This window comes from Ovis canadensis, chromosome 2 (genome assembly GCF_042477335.2).
Source record: "Ovis canadensis isolate MfBH-ARS-UI-01 breed Bighorn chromosome 2, ARS-UI_OviCan_v2, whole genome shotgun sequence".
NCBI lineage: Eukaryota > Metazoa > Chordata > Mammalia > Artiodactyla > Bovidae > Ovis > Ovis canadensis.
This window is the reverse complement of record NC_091246.1, coordinates 10,517,984-10,539,720: the sequence shown is the minus strand read 5'-3', so window position 1 is coordinate 10,539,720 and position 21,737 is coordinate 10,517,984. Positions and strand designations below refer to the sequence as shown.

At 41.9% G+C, this 21,737-nt stretch overlaps 1 protein-coding gene across 3 annotated transcripts; it reads left to right on the top strand.

The window, feature by feature from the left end:
• The first annotated feature begins 1 nt into the window (after nucleotide 1).
• On the top strand, nucleotides 2-20,044 carry PRPF4 (pre-mRNA splicing tri-snRNP complex factor PRPF4). 3 transcript variants are annotated; one of them, XM_069575404.1, is made up of 14 exons: nucleotides 2-147; nucleotides 892-1,069; nucleotides 2,930-3,116; nucleotides 9,368-9,455; nucleotides 9,880-9,959; nucleotides 10,130-10,223; nucleotides 10,737-10,831; nucleotides 12,234-12,292; nucleotides 12,737-12,860; nucleotides 15,190-15,279; nucleotides 17,727-17,849; nucleotides 17,960-18,067; nucleotides 18,157-18,275; nucleotides 19,134-20,044. In XM_069575404.1, the coding sequence occupies exons 1-14, from the start codon at nucleotides 121-123 to the stop codon at nucleotides 19,325-19,327; spliced, it is 1,566 nt and encodes a 521-aa protein (XP_069431505.1). In that variant the 5' UTR covers nucleotides 2-120; the 3' UTR covers nucleotides 19,328-20,044. The 3 variants fall into 3 exon arrangements, with proteins under 3 accessions (XP_069431505.1, XP_069431504.1, XP_069431503.1); XM_069575403.1 differs by having other exon boundaries at nucleotides 22-147; nucleotides 889-1,069; XM_069575402.1 differs by having other exon boundaries at nucleotides 23-153.
• The last annotated feature ends 1,693 nt before the right edge of the window (nucleotides 20,045-21,737 follow it).

Sequence of the window (21,737 nt, the reverse complement as noted above, 5' to 3'; positions counted from 1 at the left end):
TGCGTCGGACCTAGGACCACTTCCGGTTGGTGACGTAGTTCCGCTTTGCTGGGCGCGCGGTGGACGGTCTCAAACGTAGAGCGCGGCTTTCGCTGAGGCTTCGCGTCCCCGGAGCCCAGCATGGCTTCCTCACGACCCTCCTCCACGGTACAGGTCTCATTCTGGCAGGGAGCGCTGAGGGGGTGGGGGGTTCCTGCGAAACAGGGCCATTAGGGAACGGGCTACGGCGGTGGAGGGCCGAGGAGGAAGGCTTCGGTGTTTTCCTAATTCTTGGGTGCTTCCATCTGTTTTAGCTCGTTTTCACCTCTCACTCCAGCCCCGAAATGTAAATATCTCTTCCGTCTGGTTCAGAAACGGAGCTCTGAAAGGGAGTAGAGTCTTGGCCAAGATTTATGACACTTTCAGAACTCTTAATTGTAACGAGGCCTCCTAACTTATCTACTGCTTCATATCCGAAACGTTTGAAATGTATGAACAGTAACTTTCTAACTTGGCCCCCGTACCATCGCGTTGGTTATTTCAGTTATCCCTGATACCCCTGTGATGAGCAGTAATTGTGGAAATTTCATAAAAGCCAAGAAGAGATTTCACCTGCTGCAACCGTATGAAATACACATATTCAAGAGAAAACCTTTGACAGAAAAATCAGCACGAGAAATTGACTAGTTTTATCCATCTCTTCCTATCTACAAAACTTAAGTGATTAAGAGACGGGAACCACTCTTTCCCTCCACCCCCAGATTAAGGAAGACACATTTTAACTGGTGTCTGGTTTGTCCTTTGTGTGGGGAAGAAATAGGTTTGAAGCTCTAAATAAGCTGCATTCTGCTGCGAAACCTATTAGGCTGCTAAGATTAAGCTTTAGGTTAACCTAGGTCTTTGTTTTAGCAGGCCACCAAAACTAAGGCACCAGATGACTTAGTGGCTCCTGTTGTGAAGAAACCACACATCTATTATGGAAGTTTGGAAGAGAAGGAGAGGGAGCGTCTGGCCAAAGGAGAATCTGGGCTTTTGGGAAAAGAAGGACTCAAAGCAGGAATTGAAGCAGGAAACATTAACATAACCTCTGGTAAGATTCAAATTGTGAGTTCATCTTTACCTTTGGTGCTCAAATTTTCTGTAATGATTACCTTCCTCATCTTAAATATCACTAGTTTATGTCAAGAAACTACAACTAATAAGCTTGCACCTATCAAAGTCCATATTCTCCACCTACCTGACTTGGTCTTATCATCCAAAAACCTTTTTCTTAAAACCTTTTATACAGTTTTCCTTCAGTGAACTGTTAGTAATTTTACTAGGAATTTATTTATTCAGTGTGCATTTGAATTCAGAGTGATTTCCTTTGTCTTCTGGAGATCTAGTGTAGTTCTGGCGTTAGCTTGGAGCTACTGTGTTTCCTAATATTCTCCTCTTTTTAGTTTTTCAACTGTTTTTCACCCAAAATGAAATTATCTCTTTTAAATTTTAAAGTGATAGCCATCTTTATTTTGAAAGCAATTAAACAATAAAGAAACATACGAAGTAGAAAAACCTGTAATCTTTATTAATTGGAGCTATGTCATTTCAAGAACTTAATAAAGCTATAAAAATACACTTTTTTTTCCCATAAATGAAATCACGATAAACCAATTGTTTTGTAAGCTGCGTTTGTCATTGTGATACTGTTAAATGGGCTTTCCTGATGGCTCAGTGGGTAAAGAATTCACCTGCAGTGCAAGACACAGGAGACAAGGTGGCTTTGATCACTGGGTGGGGAAGATCCCCTGGAAGAGGAAATGGCAACCTACTGCAGTATTTCTTGCATGGAAAACCCCATGGACAGAGGGGTCTGGTGGGCTACAGTCCACCAGCTCGCAAAGAGTTGGAAACAAGTAAGCCAGTAAGTATGCACACACTGTTGAGGGTATTTTTTCATGCCAGTAACTAGTAGTCTACTATATTTTAAAAATAAAATCATTCATGTTTGTCATAAGAAATTCAGAAAGTATGGAAGGGTATAAAAAGACTTCTGTGCAGATAGGACTTCTGTTGTTTCTCATCGACCCTCCCACACATTTTCTTTTCTATACGTGTGCACTTTTCATGAGTTTTAAACCTTTTATGTTATTTTAAACATGACTGCATCACCCTTGTACTTCTCACTTCTCATCCAAATGCTTGTTTTTTATGTGAGTTTTAAAACTAGCTACTAGATTATCCAAAAAGCCTTGTAGTTAAGGCTTTATCATTTTCATGGTAATTATTTCCAGTTCACTGTTAGATTTGTTAGTGTTCCTATACTGAGACTATTTCAGAGAGTAGCTTTGGCAACTGTTGAAATAATGTTTCTATTTTGCCATGGATAGAAAGCCTAGATAACTTGTTAAAAGTGCTCCATATTCTCATTGTCTCATGAAGGCTGTGTGTTTATGTAAGTGTAAGTTGCCAAATGAAACAAGATGACTTGAACCAGTTTCTGGCCTTTAAAACCTCATTTAGTTTTCTGTGTTTGGCATACTTTAATAAACTGAGAAACTAAAGTTTCTAACAGATTAGTTAACTGTCCCTAGAGGCATGCAGCGGAGAAGGCAATGGCACCCCTCTCCAGTACTCTTGCCTGGAAAATCCCACGGACGGAGGAGCGTGGTAGGCTGCAGTCCATGGGGTCACTAAGAGTCGGACACAATTGAGCGACTTCACTTTCACTTTTCACTGTCATGCATTGGAGAAGGAAATGGCAATCCACTCCAGTGTTCTTGCCTGGAGAATCCCAGGGATGGGGTAGCCTGGTGGGCTGCCGTCTATGGGGTTGCACAGAGTTGGACACGACTGAAGCGACTTAGCAGCAGCAGCAGAGGCGTGCAAACTCCAGTTGTAAGAACTTATTTCTCTCTCCTTAATTAAAGAAGATTGGTGATTATGCTGATATTGCCTGTTCTGTTTATAGGAGAAGTGTTTGAAATTGAAGAGCACATCAGTGAGAGACAGGCTGAAGTGTTAGCAGAGTTTGAGAGAAGGAAGCGAGCCCGGCAAATCAACGTTTCCACAGATGACTCAGAGGTCAAAGCTTGCCTTAGAGCTTTGGGGGAACCCATCACACTTTTTGGAGAAGGTCCTGCTGAAAGAAGAGAAAGGTACCCTTTCTAAGTACTTACTCTTTTTTAATCACAGGATTATAGTTCCAGATTTTAGTTGTTGTTGTTGTTCAGTCACTAAGTCATGTCCGACTCTTTGTGACCCCATGAACTTCCCTGTCCTTCACTGTCTCCCGGAGCTTGCTCAAGCTCATGTCCATTGAGTCAGTGATGCCATCCAACTGTCTCATCCTGTCGTCCTCTTCTCCTCCTGCCCTCAGTCTTTTCTAGCATCAGGGTCTTTTCCAGTGAGTTGGCTGTTCGCATCAGGTGGCCAAAGTATTGGAGCTTCAGTTTCAGCATCAGTCCTTCCAATGAATTTTGGAGGATTGATTTCCTTTAGGATGGACTGGTTTGATCTTGCTGTCCAAGGGACTCTCAAGAGTCTTCTCCGACCCCACAGTTCAAAAGCATTGATTTTTCGGTACTCTGCCTTCTTTACGGTCCACATCCATACATGACTGCTGGAGAAACCATAACCTTGACTATATGGAACTTTTTCAGCCAAGTGATGTCTCTGCTTTTTAATGCACTGTCTAGGTTTGTCATAGCTGTTCTTCCAAGGAGCAAGTGTCTTTTAATTTCATGACTGCAGTCACCATCCACATTGATTTTGAAGCCCAAGAAAATGAAATCTGACACTTTGCACTTTTTCCCTATCTATTTGCTATGAAGTGATTCAGCCAGATGCCATGATGTTCATTTTTTGAATGCTGAATTTAAGCCAGCTTTTTTCACTCTCCTCTTTCACTTTCATCAAGAGGCTCTTTAGTTCCTCTTCACTTTCTGCCATTATTTAGTTGATACTTGTAGCTAATCCTTTAATAGAATGTCTCACATAATGTTGACAGAATATCTTATTAAGTTGTGTGAATATGGTTTAGTCCATAATCTAAGTCTTAGGCCAGTTTATTCTCCAGTACTAATTTTTCTTTATAAACTGTGAAGGTGTTAACATGTTCCTTCCCCTTCCTCTCCTTAGTGTGTCGTTTTCAGTTGGGTAAAATTTGTCACTGAACTCTGAAAATTTAAACAGCAAACGCATTTTTTGTCATTAACATAAAACATGATGGTAAGTGTTTTTTGGACATTATTGAAAAGAGGTATTTTCCTCAGTTAATGCTACTCTTGTGATTCTGAAGTTCCAAAACTGTCAGTGACAGGCTAGTCGTGTGCAGTTATGAGGATGTGACCTGCCTGCCTCTTCAGGACTTGGGGCTCAACTATTCCTCACTTACTACATTTACCCTCTTAAGGCCCTTGCCACTCTTCAGCCCAGTGCAAACTGACGGACCACTACCACGTTGAAATTGCTGTTCATTAAGGTCATCAGCTCATTACTAAGAATAGCCCCAGTACACTGCCACCTATTCCATCCTTCACAAGCTCCCTTTCCTTGGCTCCCATAAAACCCAATCCTCCTGGTTTTCCTCCTGTTTCTTTAGCTAATTCTTCTAAGCCTCATTTTCCCCCTGCGTAACCTTTATAAACCGCTGTTGTTTGTCCTTGTCCTACACCAGCCGTGAGGGATCAGGTCCATTCCCAGGGCATGGTGTATGTGGAGTTTATATGGACTCCCATGGCATGGAGTCTGATGACTCCCAGGTCTCTGTAGCCTGGCTATTCGATAGTCTCAAATTTGACATCTCTAAGTTCTTGTTGTTCAGTCACCAAGTCGTGTCCTACTCTTTGCAGCCCCAGGGACTGCAGCATGCCAGGCCTCCCTGTACCTCACCATCTCCTGGAGTTTGCCCAAGTTCATGTCCGTTGAATTGATGATGTCATCCAACCGTCTCATCCTCTGTTGCCCTCTTCTCCTGCTATCTTCAGTCTTTGCCAGCATCAGGGCCTCTTCCAGTTAGTTGGCTGTTTTCATCAGGTGGCCAGAGTATGGAGCTTCAGCTTCGACATCAGTCCTTCCAGTGAAAATATTCAGGGTTAATTTCCTTTGGGATTGACTGGTTTGATCTCCTTGCTGTCCAAGGGACTCTCAAGAGCCTTCTCCAGCAGTTCGAAAGCATCAGTTCTTCAGAACTCTGTCTTCTTGATGGTCCAGTTCTGACATGCGTACATGACTACTGGAAACACCATAGCTGTGACTGTACAGACCTTTTTCAGCTAAGTGGTGTCTCTGCTTTTTAATATACTGTCTGGGTTTATCATTGCTTTCCTTCCAGAAAGCAGTCATCTTTAATTTCATGGCTGCAGTCACCATCCGCAGTGATTTTCTTCATCCCAGGAAGAGGAAATTTGTCTCTGCTTCCACCTTTTCCTCTTCTGTTTGCCATGACGTGTTAAGACCAGAGGCCATCTAATTAGATTTTTTAATATTGAATTTCAAGCCGACTTTTTCACTCTCTCTTTCACCCTCATCAAGGAGCTCTTTAGTTCCTCCTTGCTTTCTGCCATTAGAGTGGTATCATCTGTCTATCTGAGGCTGTTGATATTTCTCCCAGCTTGTGAGTCATCCAGCCTGGCATTTCCATGATGTACTCTACGTATAAGTTAAATAAGCAGAGTGACGGTATACAGCCTTGTCATACTGCTTTCTTAATTTTGAACCAGTCGTTTATTCCATATAAGATTCTAACTTGTTTTCTTGACTCGCATTTAGGTTTCTCGGGTGACAGGTAAGATGGTCTGGTATTCACATCTCTTATTTAAGAGTTTTTCACAGTTATGATCCACACAGTCAAAGGCTTTTGCATAGTCAGTGCAACAGAGGTAGATGTTTTTCTGGAATTCCTTTGCTTTCTCTATGATCAGTGAATGTTGGCGATTTGGTCTCTGGTTCCTCTGCCTTTTCTAAACCCAGCTTGTACATCTGGAAGTTTGCATTCAAGTATTGCTGAAGCCTAGCTTAAAGGATTTTGAGCATAACCTTACTAGCATGGGAAGTGAGCGCAATTGTCTGGTAGTTTAAATGTTCTTTAGTACTGTCCTTCTTAGGAATTAGGATGAAGATTGACCTTTTTCAGTTCTGTGGCCACTGCTGAGTTTTCCCAAATTTGCTGAGATACTGAATGCAGCACTTTAATAGCATCGTCTTTTAGGCTTTGAAATAGCTCAGCTGGAATTCCATCACCTCCACTAGCTTTATTGGTAGCAGTGCTTCTGAAGGCCCTCACGATGTTTGGCTCTAGGTGAGTGACCACACCGTCATGGCTATCCAGATCATTAAGATCTTTGCTGTACAGTTCTTCTGTGTATTCTTGCCATCTCTTCCTGATGTCTTCTGCTTCTATTAGGTCTTTACTGTTTCTGTCCATTATTGTGCCTATCTTTGCATGAAATGTTCTTTTGCTATCTCCAGTTTTCTTGAAGAGATCTCTAGTCTTTCCTGTTCTGTTTTCCTCTGTTTCTTCGCATTGTTCTTTGACGAAGGCCTTCTCTCTCCTTGCTAGTCTCTGGAACTCTGCATTCAGTTGGGTATACCTTTCCCCTTCTCCCTTGCTTTTCTCTTCTCTTCTTTCCTCAGCTATTTGTAAGACTTTGTCAGACAACCACTTTGCCTTATTGTATTTCTTTTCCTTTGGGATGGTTTTAGTCAGTGCCTCCTCATGTATGGTATTACGAACCTCTGTCCATAGTTCTTCAGACACTCTGTTCACCAGATAGAATCCCTTAAATCTCTTTCTTACCTCCACTGTATGATCGTGGAGGATTTGATTTAGGTCGTATCTGAATGGCCTAGTGGTTTTCCGTGCTTTCTTTAGTTTAAGCCTGAATTTTGCTATAAGGAGCTGATGATGTGAGCCACAGTTAGCTTCAGGTCTTGTTTTTGCTGAGTGGATAGAGCTTCTCCATTTACGACTGCAAAGAATAAAATCAATCTGGCATTTGGTGATGTCCACATGTAAAGTTGTCTCTTGTGTTGTTGGAAAAAGGTGTTTACTATGACCAGTGTGTTCTCTTGGTAGAATTCTGTTAGCCTTTGTCCTGCTTCATTTTGTACTCCAAGGCCAAACTTGCCTGTTACTCCAAGTATCTTTTGACTTGCTCCTTTTTGCATTCCAATCCCCTGAGCGTAACAGAACATCTTTTTTTGGTGTTAGTTCTAGAAGATCTTATAGGTCTTCATAGAACTGGTTAGCTTCAACTTCTTCAGCATCAGTGGTTGGGGCTTAAACTTGGGTTACTGTGATGTTGAATGGTTTGCCTTGGAAACGAACTGAGATCATTCTGTCATTTTTCAGATTGCACTCAAGTGCTGCATTTCAGACTCTTATTGACTATGATGGCTACTCCATTTCTTCTAAGGGATTCTTGCCCACTGTAGTAGATTTAATGGTCATCTGAATTAAATTTGCCCATTCCTGTCCATTTTAGTTCACTGATTCCTTAAAGATGTCGATGTTTATTCTTGCCATCTCCTGCTTGACCACTTCCAATTTACCTTTACTCATGGACCTACGTTGAATGAAATTAAAAGACACTCCTTGGAAGAAAAGTTATGACCAACCTAAACAGCATATTAAAAAGCAGAGATATTACTTTGCCAACAAAGGTCCATCTAGTCAAAGCTATGGTTTTCCCAGTAGTAATGTATGGATGTGAGAGTTGGTCTTTAAAGAAAGCTGAGTGCCAAAGAGTTGATGCTTTTGAACTGTGGTGTTGGAGAAGAGTCTTGAGAATCCATTGGACTGCAAGGAGATCCAACCAGTCCATCCTAAAGGAAATCAGTCCTGAATATTCATTGTAAAGACTGATGGTGAAGCTGAAACTCCAGTCCTTTGGCCACCTGATGCGAAGAGCTGACTCATTTGAAAAGGCCCTGATGCTGGGAAAGATTGAAGGCAGAAGAAGGGGTTGACAGAGGATGAGATGGCTGGATGGCATCACTGACTCGACGGATGTGAGTCTGAGTAAACTCTGGGAGTTGGTGATGGACAGGGAGGCCTGGCGTGCTGCAGTCTATGCAGTCACGACTGAGCAACTGAACTGAAGTGAGCTGACATTGAACTCATCTATTTTCCATTCTTTTCCTATTCTTGCAAATAACACAACCATTCACACAGTTTTCAGTTAAAAACCTGCGTCACCTTCTCTGTAACCCATCAGCAAAATCTTGTTTATTCTGCTTCTGAAATATACCTCCAGCATGTCCTCTTTTCTCTCCCTCCACTAGTTTCACATTTAGACTATTGTAATAACCCCAGATTTGCTGTATTAATTGTTTGCTTAAAATCCTACAGTGTCTCTTACTAAACTTAGAGTAAAAAACTCCTAATACGCTCTTCATCCTTACCTTGTACCCTTCTTCCCGTTTACTAGACTTAGTAGCCATAATGATCCTCCTAGGATACTCAAGCTTTATTTTCTGTCTTTTGACTTAATTTTCCTTTTTTTGTTCCCCTCGCTTGCCTTTTGTGTTGTGATTTAGTCGCTAAGTTGTGTCTGACTCTTGCGACCCTGTGGACTGTAGCTTGCCAGGCTCCTGTGTCCACGGATTTTCTAGGCAAGAATACTGAAACTCTTGCCTTTTAGAGCTTTTTTAATTCTTTGGGTTTTAGCATAAATACCATCTCCTTAAAGAAGCTCTTCCTAACCTCTGGTCCCTGGTAAAGTGAGCCCCGACATCATGCCCTGTCACGGTGTGTTACTTTGTTAATAGCCTCGCAAAGGATATACTTTGTTTGTTGTCTGTGTCCCTTAGGTGCCTGTCTGGAGTCTCTGCTGCCACCGTCTTATTGAGTCCATTAGGACTCAAGTGGGAGGATACCACAGTATACTGAGTTCCCTCCTTTGTTCTTCCCTCTTTTTCCTCCATGCTTTTCCAGGAGTCTTTCTCAAATGTGAACCCTGCTCTCCCTGGCATTAGGAGCACATTGTGGCCTGGCCCCTACTGAGATTCGCAGCCATTTTTCTCACTCAGCCTTTCCCAGTACCCCATGCTCCAGCCATACTGAACTGTTGGTTCCAGGCTCAACATGCTTGCCTCTAGACCTTCACATTCGTGGAACCCTCTGCCTTAGCTGTCCTTTCCGAACATTCTTGACCTATTGACCTGATTGATTGAGGGCTCAGTTTAGAGACCATCTTCTCCACAAGGCCTTCCCTGATTCCCTCCAAGTCTAGGTGGTTTACTCATGATTCCCCTTAGCACCCTGTGAAGTCAAGGGTGTTTCTTAGTCATTTTCTATACTTAGCGCATCGAGTATCCAACACACTGTGGCGCTGAGTGAAGTAAGGTGAAAGTCCTACTTTACCTTATCTCAACTCTATTTAAATTCTGTTTTGCTTTGTTACAGGTTAAGAAATATCCTTTCAGTGGTCGGTACTGATGCCTTAAAAAAGACCAAAAAAGATGATGAGAAATCAAAGAAGTCCAAAGAAGAGGTAAAATACGTCCTTGGCTTCATAGTGTCAACACGCGGGAGGCAAGGGGCTAGTTCTCTCGTTTTCTGTTTTCAGAGCTGAGCTTTGCCTCGGATGAGGCGCAGAGCAGGGGTTGGAGACTGCTGTTCAGGAATAGTTGTTGGCAGTTGTTTGTGGTTCCTTTGTAGATACAGACGGAGGTAAGCGAGTTTCCCATTTTGGGGAAGAAGCACAGCATTCCTGGTTTCCCTTTTAAAAAGGAACCAGAAATCATCCAATAAGAACTCGTAGAAAGAAACACAGCAGTAAGCGCATATACCTGATTTCATCATATTATTCTGAACTAATTCACCTTTTTCCTGGGCAGTTACAATAGGGAATTGATAGCTATGAAAGAGGCAGGGATGCCTCAGACTTGACATTTCTGCTCTTATTTAACTTTCAGTATCAGCAGACCTGGTACCATGAAGGACCAAACAGCCTGAAGGTTGCTAGACTGTGGATTGCTAATTACTCACTGCCCAGGTAAGGAGAAAGTTGAGAAGGAGGAAGAAGCATGCTTCTTGTTTCCTCTCAGGGACTGAGGATCTGCTTTATAATGACTGTGGTTGTTAGTTGAAATTGAGTGGTACAGAGACTTCTGTGGACCCTTGTTTCCAGCCAGTTTGCCCAGGGTAATGTTTTCTGTGTTACAGGGCAATGAAACGCTTAGAAGAGGCCCGTCTTCATAAAGAGATTCCTGAGACAACTAGAACCTCCCAGATGCAAGAGCTGCACAAATCTCTCCGGGTAAGACGCTCTCCATGATTGCCTGATGTTTTAAAGATTTCTTGCAGTGTTTATTAAATGTTCTACCTTGGCCCACCTCTAACAAATAAAAGGCAGCTGTACATCTTTGCTTGCACTGTTGCTGCTTGAGAGGATCCGTCCATTAAGGTGCCAGGGAACCTGCTGTACTTTGTACAAGGCAGGCGCCTGTGGTTCTGTGCTGTACTTCTCCCTTTTAATATGTTAGACTGTGCTTTAAGGCTTGCCATGGCTTTCTGGTTTATATTTAGTGGACAGAGACGCTGTCGACACAGACTGTAGATGACAGCATGAGGGAGTTCCAGAGAAGCCTTGACTCGGTTCGTTCATTCATTTGTAGAAGTGTCTCCTGACAAAAGAGGAGGGGTGGGGAATCTGAGGGTGGGTTAAAACTGAAAAGGTTTTTGTTGTTGTTGTTGTTGTTGTTTTTATGGTGGAAAAGCCAAGAAAGTCTTGGGTTAGCATTTAATGATCCCTTGTTTGTCTTTCTTTAAGTCTTTGAATAATTTCTGCAGTCAGATTGGGGATGACCGGCCTATCTCCTACTGTCACTTTAGTCCCAATTCCAAACTGCTGGCCACAGCTTGTTGGTAAGTCCCCATCTTACAGTGGTTTGTTTTCTTTTCCCTGAATGGGGTTCTGGGGGGAAAGTCAACATTTGTTTTCGAAGGCCATTGCTTGGCTTCCCTGGTGGCTCGGCTGGTAAAGAATCCGCCTGCATTGTGGGAAACCTGTGTTCAGTCCCTGGGTTGGGAAGATCTCCTGGAGAAGGGAAAGGCTACCCACTCCGGTATTGTGGCCTTGAGAATTCATGGACTGTATAGTCCATGGGGTCGCAAAGAGTCAGATGTGACTGAGCTACTTTCAAAAAAAAGGTGAAAAATAAATAGAAGGCCATTGCCATCCCATTTTCCTCTGCTGCTCATGATCACATCAAACTAGAGGTGGTAATGTGTACCCATTGTAGTTTATAATAGAGCTTTCAGTTCTCATGTGTCAGTCATATTCTTGGCATTAGCATCATTTTGGAGCAGATATATTAATACAAGGAGTTTATAGACTAATTATACACACCTTGATATAGCTTTTCTTTATTAGTTATGTGACCTAAGCAAGATACTTCTGTGTAAGCTTCAGTTTCTTTATCTGTAAAGCAAAGCGAATTACCGTTTTTGTGTTTATTCTGTTTTCTGTTTGCCATCGCATATGCAAAAAACTTTTAAGATGTGAAAACTTTGGTGTTTTGTTCTGTTCAGTCACTTAGTGTTCTTGTGGGACATTGTCATCTAGTGAGGGGCTATCTTCCTTACATTGTACACACAGAAGCTACCTGACTAGGCAAAAATCAAGACCAGTTCAGGAGAAAACCAAGGACCTATGTAGATCGTCCACCTCTTCAAAGCCTTAGCCGTCTTTATTATAAAGCAGAAATGACTCACTGCTGTGCAGCAGAAACTGACACAACATTGTAAATCATCTATACTCCAATTTAAAAAGTTAATTACAGAAAATAAAACGAACACACAAGTAGAGTAGAAATGATCATTCCTGTCTTATGTACCTCACAAATCTGTTACAAGGGTCATCTGAGATGATATAAAAGTAATTTGTTGGAATTTTTCAAAATAAAGCAGTTTTTAAAATTTAATTACTTTGTAAGTAATATGCTATTCATATTTAAGGAGATAGTATCATTATTAATATTATAGTTAGATAATTCAATTTCTCCTACTTTGCCTAGAAATTGGTCCAAAAGTTAAGGAGAAGAGCAACTTGTGCTATAATATTTATAGTCCAGTAGAGGCCTTTGTTTGCTTCAGACCTGGTTATAGCTTTCTTACATAACCCTTCAAATGATAAGTCTTTTCTTTTTTGTCTGCCACTATAACTATTTTTGGGGGTAAGAAGATACTGTCCTTTAGTAATGTTACCAAGATACCTTTTCCTTCCCAGACCAACCCTGGCTGAGGTGCTTTCCTTTGTGTTTGATAGGAGTGGGCTCTGCAAGCTCTGGTCTGTTCCGGATTGCAACCTCCTTCACACTCTGCGAGGTGAGTTAGACTCTTACCCAAAGCTTGGTCTTTTTCCCAGTTCAAACTCTTACCAAGCAGTATAGCTCTTAAAGCTCTACCGGACACTCAAACCCAGTACACACACAATTAATTCTTGATATGATCTGACTTGGTTTGGTTTTCTTTGACTGCAAGGCTGAATGATAATGATATCATACGCATATTTCTCTCTCATGTCCAGCCCTACTCTGGCATTTGCAGTCTCTAAAGCAAGAAACTTTTTTGTATGTGTTTAGCTTTTTTTTTAATGTAATTTATACGTTTAAATTTTAAAAGTTCAGTTTTTTAGTAGTTGAATAACTAATACTTTATAGGTTCACGTTTTCTGAAATGTGTATATATAATATTCCTCATTGTGTATATTTACACTTAAGTTATAACGGAACAGCAGCCCTTTAATTTCCATCTCTTACACTCCTTCAGGCCATAACACAAACGTGGGAGCGATCGTATTCCATCCCAAATCCACGGTCTCCTTGGACCAAAAAGACGTCAATCTGGCCTCTTGTGCTGCTGACGGTTCTGTGAAACTGTGGAGCCTTGACAGGTGAATATTACTGCTCTGTCCGCACGGCAGTCACAGTAAACAGTTGATTGGTTGGCCCTAGGGACCTAGAACTCTGTACCTTGGTTTTTGCCTCTAAACAGTGACCACTGTTTCCTGGCTCGTTATTCTGGAACGATCTATTATACCTACCATTGCAGTAGATTGACGCTGGAGAAATGCGCTATTTGGTAGATTGACTGAAAATAATACTCCAGACAACACATTGGTTCTTAGCAAACAGCCGCAGGGGAGAGAAAGAAGGCTATGTCCAGCAGTATTGCCAAGGAAGTGGTATGCTCGCAATTTCATCATACTTTACCTAAACCATATTTTCCAATTACAACAGGCTTGTCTGTTTTAATGTGTTTGTGATTATTTATTGTTTTCCAAGAAATAGTTAGAAGCACCTTGTTGCCTAAAAGACTTCTGAATTCAGTTGCTTAGTTTTCCTTCTTTGGGAAAGCACATGAGGCTTTTGTTCTAGGATTTTGTGAGGAGCTAATTAGTGTCTCCACTCTGCTAGATAGGATATTACCTGTGAGCACAGCAAGTTTTAATTGGCTTTGGTAATAAGTAGCAATGTTTGTTCCCCTAGGGCTTTGATTAGTTATGTGTATCCACATTAATAGTGTTCTCTTTTTAATTGCCCTCTTTAGGGTTTGTGTTTATTTCCTTTCACTGGTGTTTCAGATCTTTCTGCTGTTGCTGGTAGTAGAATTTAAGGGCCACTGAAAGGAAACTAAGCCTCTGTTTAGGAGTTCTTCTTTCATGAAGATCCTTGGACAAGCTGAAGTTTGAGATAAAATTATCTATAATCCACTTGCACCAGAAATATTTGATATTGCCCTGCATCTCTATCAAAGTATGTTTCTTTCTAGACTCTCAGCAGTCCTTTGATTCAGAGAAATTATTTTGCTTGTTAGGTTTTCTCTTGATCGTAAGTGGTGTAGAGCTGAGCGTTTGTCGACAGTGAGCTGAAGTAGAAGGGCAGTGCTTACTGAAGTGCTGCGGCATCTGCTTCTGCTTCACTGACTACACTGAAGCCTTTGACTGTGTGGGTCGCAGCAAACTGTGGAAGATTCTGAGAGAGATGGAAACAGCAGGCCACTCGACCTGCCTCTTGTGAAACCTGTATGCAGGTCAAGAAGCAACAGTTAGAACCGGACATGGAACGACACACTGGTCAAAATTTGGAAAGGAGTACATCAAGGCTGTATATTGTCACCCTGCTTATTTGACGTACAAGCAGAGTAAATCATGAGAAATGCCGGGCTGGATGAAGCACAAGCTAAAATCAAGATTGCCTGGAGAAATATCAGTAACCTCAGATATACAGATGACACCCCCCTTATGGGAGAAAGCGAAGAGAAACTAAAGAGCCTCTTGATGAAAGGTGAAAGAAGAGAGTGAAAAAGCTGGCTTAAAATTCACATTGAAAAAACTAAGATCATGGCATCTGGTCCCATCACTTCATGGCAAATAGATGGGGAAACAATGGAAACAGTGTCAGACTTTATTTTCTTGGACTCCAAAACCACTGTAGATGTCAGCTGCAACCATGAAATTAAAAGACACTTGCCTCTTGGAAGAAAAGCAATAACAAACCTAGATAGCATATTAAAAAGCAGAGGCATTACTTTACTAACAGGTGCATATACACAAAGCTATGGCTTTTCCAGTAGTCATTTATGGATGTGAGAGTTGGACTGTAAAGAAGGCTGAGCTCCAAAGAACTGATGTTTTTGAACTGTGGTGCTGGAGAAGACTCTTGAGAGTCCCTTGAACTGCAAGGAGATCAAATCAGTCCATCCTAAAGGATATCAACCCTGAATATTCAGTGGAAGGACTGATACTGAAGCTGAAGCTCCAATACTTTGGCCACGTGATGTGAAGAACTGACTCATTGGAAAATACCCTGATGCTGCAAAAGATTGAAAGCAGGAGGAGAAGGGGATGACAGAGGAGATGTTTGGATGGTATCACTGACTCAGTGGACATGAGTTTGAGCAAGCTCCAGGAGATGGTGAAGGACAGGGAGGCCTGGCCTGCTGTAGTCCTTGGAGTCACAAAGAGTAGCACGCACCTGAGCTACTGAGCAACAGAAGATGGGCAGTGTTCCCCTGTGGACATACGTAATAGTCCCAAAGCTTTTATAACCTTGGGAGGTGATTAAATTATCATTGGCCCTAAAATTTTAAGATTACAAATTACAATTTGGCCTGCGCACCCATGCAGAATGAGTGCCTGTGTGCTCAACCATTGAAAAAAATTCAGTGAATATTTGCATGACTGTAAAATAGTTTGCTTACGATATTTGGTTCCTTTTCAGTGATGAACCGGTGGCAGATATTGAAGGCCACACAGTGCGTGTGGCCCGTGTAATGTGGCATCCATCAGGACGTTTCTTAGGTACCACCTGGTAAGCCATCCTCTTATTCTGTCTTCAAGTAATATTTTCTTGGACTGCAGTGAATCAGAATCAAAAAAGACTATATGGTACAGTTAAGGCTAAGTGTATTTGGCTTTAAATTGCAGTTAATCTGAAATTTCGGTCACTAAATGCCAGAGAGCTAGAGTTTCCCTCTTCTCTTTCTTGGCCAGTACTAGAAGTGCATTTTTTGGTGGAGAGGGGGTGGCGGGGTGGGCTATACATTGTATTATAACCTCACTGCTTACAGATTAGTCTCTTTTCTTGGTTCTATAAATTCAGTGAGGCCAGAATCTATTAAAGAAGTTTTTGAGATACAACTTACATGCAGTGAAATGGATTTAAGTGTATAATTTAGTCGGTCTTGACAAATGCATACATTCACATGACCCACATCCCTGTTGTTGGATGTCCAAGGGAACAAAAAGTGCCCACCAAACTGAGAAGTCTTTTTTTTTTTGGTTGCACTGAGTCTTCGTTGCTGCCTGTGGGCTCTCTAGTTGTGGTGAACGGGCACTGCTTTTGTTGCAGTGCACATGCGTCTCATTGCAGCGGCTTCCCTTATTGCTGACTAAGCTCAGCCTCTGGGCGCGCAGGCTTCAGCAGTTGTGGCACATGGGTGGCCCACGTCATGTGGAATCATCCCGGACCAGGGATTGCGCCCATGTCCCCTGCATTGGCAGGTGGGTTCTTATCCACTGTACCATGAGGGATGTCCCTGAGAAGTATCTTGAGATGAATAATCAAGGTGGACAACTCCATCCATATAACCAGTGGGTCAGTTTATTATAGGGTCACTTATAGGGTGGGATCTGGCAGTCAGCAATCCTGAAGCATTCACAGCTGTACTCTGCACCTTCAAGAAACCATTGCAGCAGTTTTATAGTGAACGTAGGGTATGGGGGTCTGTGCTTGGAAGCAGGAAGTACATTCCTAAGTCAAGATTTATGAATGGGTAACCAGTAGGTGCTGGGAATACATCAGCAAAGGTCTTCATTGTTTGACGACTAACAGAGCATGGAGGTCTCCTGGTCCTAATGGTTGTTAAACAATATCTATTAACTATTAATAAAAGCCCTTGACAATAGAAAAGTGATTTGCCACACAGTACAGTTCCAGGTGGGGTCAGCAGGAGGACAGGAAGGACTGTATGGGCCCAAGACGGCATCAGTTATGCTCATAGCCATACACTTGTTGATAGAACACTTGCACCACCCCAGAAAGTTCCCCCATGCCTTTCCCAGCCAACTCCCCTTTCCAAAACAACCCCTGCCCTGATTTCTGTCACCATAAATTAATTCTGTATGGTCATACCGTATAAACTCATTTGTGTCTGGGTTCTTTTACTCAGCACATTTTTAAGATTCATTCTTGTCGTTGCATGTATCAGTAGCTCCTTTTTATTGCTGAGAAGTAGTCAGTTGCATAACTGGCAGTTTATCCATTCTCCCATTGGTGGACACTTGGGCTGTTTCCAACTCTTGGCTGGTAAGAATAAAGCTACTATACGTACTCTTGTCCAGTACTTTTTGTGGACATATTTTTCTTTCCTTTCTCTTGAATAAATACCTTGGAATGCAATTGCAAGGTTATAGGATAGATGTATTTTTAACTTTTAAATTTTCCATAGTGTTGGTGTCATTCTGCATTCCCAGCATTCTAGTGTTGTTGTTGTTGTTTTAACATCTTTGCAACATTTGGCATTGGCAGTCTCATCATTTTGCCCAGTCTTGGAAGTATGTAGTGAAATCTCATGGTTTCAGTTTTTATTACTCTGATGACTGTTGGTGTTGAGTCATGTGCTTATTGACCCTTTGTGTATTTTCTTTTGTTCAGTGTTCAGGTGCTTTACTCATTTTTTAATTGAGGATTTTTTATTTGTTTTATCTTTTTTCCCATATGTATTACAGTTTTCTCATTTATCGAGATTTTCACTATTGAAATTGCTTTGGTGGCTGCATTGAAAATCATTTGACCGTGTATGTGTGGGCCTCTTTATATACTCTCTATTCTATTATATTCTCTTGATTTATTTGTGATTGATTATATCCCCAACATTCAGTCTAGGACCCAGTAAATGCTCAGTGAGTGGAAGGACACAACAGTGAAATTGGGGAAGAACGTAGGTGACAGAGTCTTTGTTCTGGGCCATTCTAAGGGGATTCTCTTTTTTAAAATAGCCACTGAGGTAGTTTTTTAGGCATAGGTCGTCCATAGTTTCCCATTTAGCACCCAAGAGAGATATGCTTAGTTGTGGAGACATTATTTATGCCAGAAAAGAATTTGTTAATATGGTTGTTTGAGTAGTTTCAGAAATATAACTTGAGCTCCAACTATTTATAGTACTTGGTACATTGAAGCACTTTGTACACTTGTAATTTATAGCACTTTGTACACTTTGAGTATCTGCTGGTTAATTATTAGCTTGGCTTTTTAAGCTATGACCGATCATGGCGCTTATGGGATTTGGAAGCTCAAGAGGAGATCCTGCATCAGGAGGGCCACAGCATGGGTGTGTATGACATTGCCTTCCATCAAGATGGCTCTTTGGCTGGCACTGGGTAAGGCTTCTTCCACATAGCCGGGGCAGCGCAGTCCTCTGACCTCTGACATCTGCCTGCTTCCACAGAGAATTGGGTTCAAAATACTCACTCATGAATTGTTTTGTCAGGGGACTGGATGCATTTGGTCGAGTTTGGGACTTGCGCACTGGACGTTGTATCATGTTCCTAGAAGGTCACCTGAAGGAAATATATGGAATAAGTTTCTCCCCCAATGGGTAAATAAGCTCACTGAAGGAGGGGTGGAGGGGTTATTGGTCAGGAAGTATTCTGTGTGTCTAACTTCCTCGCTACACCTGATCCACAGCTACCACATTGCCACTGGCAGTGGCGACAACACCTGCAAAGTGTGGGACCTTCGACAGCGACGTTGTGTCTATACCATTCCTGCCCATCAGAACCTAGTGACAGGTGTCAAGTTTGAGCGTAAGTTTTCCTTCTGTTGTAAGCCTAACTTCAAGACAAACAGATTGCATTTGCATGAAATGCAGACCAGGTGTTAGCTTAACTTGGAAGGGGAACATGAGAGAATTTGGACCCTGCTGAAGGAACACATGATAATTTCCTTCCCTCGAACACCCTTTCAGACACAGCTATGACTGCATGCTTCTTGTTGCTAGGAAGGAAAGAAGACTTCTGTGCATGTTTTGCTTTCCATGGAAGGTCCAAGCTCTTAGTTCTTAATATTATTTTGAATAGGTTGTGTATCAGGGAAAGAACCAAAAGACCTTAATAATGTTATTTGTTTCCCTAAGTCTGTCTGTAGTTGTTCTCTTTTTTGTAGAGGCCTAGTAAAAATGCAGATTGGAGGTTGGCATTTTGTGAATGCCAAAATAACATCTTTTTGAAAATAGTATATTCTAGTGGATTTGGGGACATCCCAGGTGGCACAGCGGTAAAGAATCCACCTGCCAGTGCACGAGATGCAAGAGACGTGGGTTTGATCCCTGGGTTGGGAAGATCCCCTGGAGGAGGAAATAGCAAGCCACTCCAGTATTCTTAATTGCTTTAGATTTTTTTTTTCCTCATGTGGCATGTGGGATCTTAATTTCCCAACCAGGGGTCAAACCATGCCGCCTACAGTGGAGGCATGGAATCTTAACCACTGTACCGCCAGGGAAGTAACCCACTCTAGTATTCTTGCCTGGAAAATTCCGTGGACAGAGGAGCCTGGCGGGCCACCAAGAGTCAGCCACGACTAAGCACACAGCCTGCAGATTTGGGTTCTTTTCTTACGCTCTCTAATATCTTAATTCCTTAAGTAATTCCTCTTCTCTTTTGTAGCTATCCATGGGAATTTCTTGCTCACTGGTGCCTATGATAACACAGCCAAGATCTGGACTCACCCAGGCTGGTCCCCTCTGAAGACTCTGGCCGGCCACGAAGGCAAAGTGATGGGCCTAGACATTTCTTCCGATGGGCAGCTCATAGCCACTTGCTCCTATGACAGGACCTTCAAGCTCTGGATGGCTGAATAGGCAGGACCATGGAAGAAGGACTCAAGCCTCACTCTCCCTTTAGAGCCATTTTCGAAAGAAAGGAATTGATGTGTTTTGTTCTATCATGTATTTTGCCAATTACCATGTATATAGATCCTCAAAAGAACTGAATATCTGTCTCAGCTCCCACTGCAGGCAAGCAGCCCAATCCCTGGGTGTTGGTCAACCCCTTCCACGGTTGAAAATTTTTAGTTTTCATCTTCAAGCCCCTCCATGAACTTTGTAGACATTGTTTTTATTAATCTTTTGTTTGAATGCCCTCTTGCTTCCCTCAAACCACTCAGAGTTTTTACTTCTTGAAACCTGGCTTTCCGTTACATGGTACATGTTTTGGGACTCCATGTGACCCAGCGAGCAAGACGGTTGTGCTCTGTGCAGGAAGCCTTCAAGTAGAGAAGCACATCTCACTGTGCGCTGGCTGAACAGTACCTGACAGCGAGAACCCTGAGAATGGAAGGCGGGATGTAGACCACAGCTGTGTCCTGGGTTACGCAGTGGAGGTCTTACCTCATCCTGTTGAGTTCACTTGGAATGCGAACTGCATCGGGAAGTTCAGAACTGAGCATCTGCCTCTTCAGAAGATGTCTTCCATTTTGCTTTGAAGTTTAGCATCCTTTGTGTTACCCCAAAACTAGGCCATTGTGTCAAGATTCTATGAAATTTTTAGGAAGCAAACATGATGTCTCTATTGTGCAAGTTCTTTTCTGTTGGTTATTTATATGTACCCTTCATGTGGAGCTAACTCTGGGGAAAAAAATCCCTAATGAGTGTTCCTAAACATAAACTTTTTTTCTTTATTGCACACTTGCTACAGAGTAAAATCCTATTTAAAAAACTGTCCTTTAAAGAATTATTTTGTATAGTGAATCTTTTTTTTTGTATAGTGAAGCATTTCCTGAGTCCACAGAGATCCCTTTTTTTAAGTTTGGGGTGTAACAAATGATCTCAAGTATGGCTTATTCCAATTCCGTCTCCTTAGTAAGCATTCTGTCAGTCTTTTTTTTTTTTTTTTTTAATAGAGGGCTGTTGCATTATAGGCCAGACTACAGTGAACTGTATCTGGACCCTCTAATTCTTATTCATTGGCCATGCAGCAGTTACCTTCTCTTTCCACCCCAGATACACAACCACTGAAATCTGAATTCACACAGATTCCCACAAAAGTAGAATTGGCAAGGATTGTGTATAGAGAATTGGAGGGCTTATATGATGGCTTCTTAAACATTCAAAACGCTTGTCCTTTGCTCCTCAGGGAGGCTGACAGTTACTCTTGTACAAACTGTGAATGAGTGACATGTAGCTGAATAGACTTCTTAGTCTGATTTCAGTTGCAACCAAGTGGTTGCGCATCCTGTGCGCCTCTGGAGGTTCTGGATTATCAGCTCTGCCTTCCATTGGGGACTTCACTCTTTTCACTGTTTAACGGGCTCTATTTCCTCCATAGTTGTGGTGGTTTAGTCACAAAGTTGTGTCCGACTCCTGCGACCCCGTGGACTGTAGCCCAGCAGGCTCTTCTGTCCATGAGATTCTCCTGGCAAGAATACTGGAGTGGGTTACCATTTCCTCCATAGTTAAGCCATGAAAAATTGTTTTTTTTTTTCATAACTGCCTTTGTAGTGTGTTGAAACTAATAATGAACCTTAGTGTATTAGCATGCAATTTTTAAATATAGTGTGTGCAAGATTTTCTCAAAGTGAAATTTTACTATCATTCAAATGTGTCTTTTTGGTGGGATGGGGTGTTCAAGTGATTTAGGAGTAGCAACTGAGTGAAAATATTTCATCTAAGCCTTTGGCAAAAGAAATGTGGAATATACATTGCCTCAGTGGAAATGTTAGAAAGCCTTTGGCTGAGGAGCATACGCTAAGTGTGGCATTTCGTGATAATGATGAGATAAACACTACCATCATCACTTAAGAGGACACTTTGTCTAGATCCTGCCAGGCAACACAGACATCTTGTTTAATTCTCACAGTCTCATGAGTTAATTATTCTTGCCTTTTTTACAAACAAAACTGCAGTTCAAAGAAGTAACTTGCTCCAGATGACCTAATTAGTAAGTGGTAGAGTCTGGTCTCTGTGACCTTATAAGAGGTTTCCTAGGACTTTAGTATGTTAGCAACACTGACCAGACCAAAAAAAAACAAAACAAAACAACAGTCTAGCCAGCACAGCCTGTTCCCTGTACAAAGCCTGAACTTTTTAACCGCTCTACCTTGTATTTATTTTTTACTTGCATTTATTTTTAGGCGGTGTTTATTCCCAGGCCATCACGTGTTTTGTTTCTTCATTTTCTTCTGGGGTATGTTTTTCTTCTGTGCCACCTCCTCTTCCGGTTTAGGAACAGTCTCCTTTTTCAGTGAGAATTTGTCCTTTTTTCAGCATGGCA

Bases quoted from the DNA above. Each gene is read 5' to 3' on its own strand.
- PRPF4 (XM_069575402.1), top strand. From the start codon at position 121: ATGGCTTCCTCACGACCCTCCTCCACGGTACAG. The intron at 1,070-2,929 runs GTAAGATTCAAA...TTCTGTTTATAG, and splicing joins AAACATTAACATAACCTCTG to GAGAAGTGTTTGAAATTGAA. The intron at 18,276-19,133 runs GTAAGTTTTCCT...TCTCTTTTGTAG, and splicing joins GACAGGTGTCAAGTTTGAGC to CTATCCATGGGAATTTCTTG.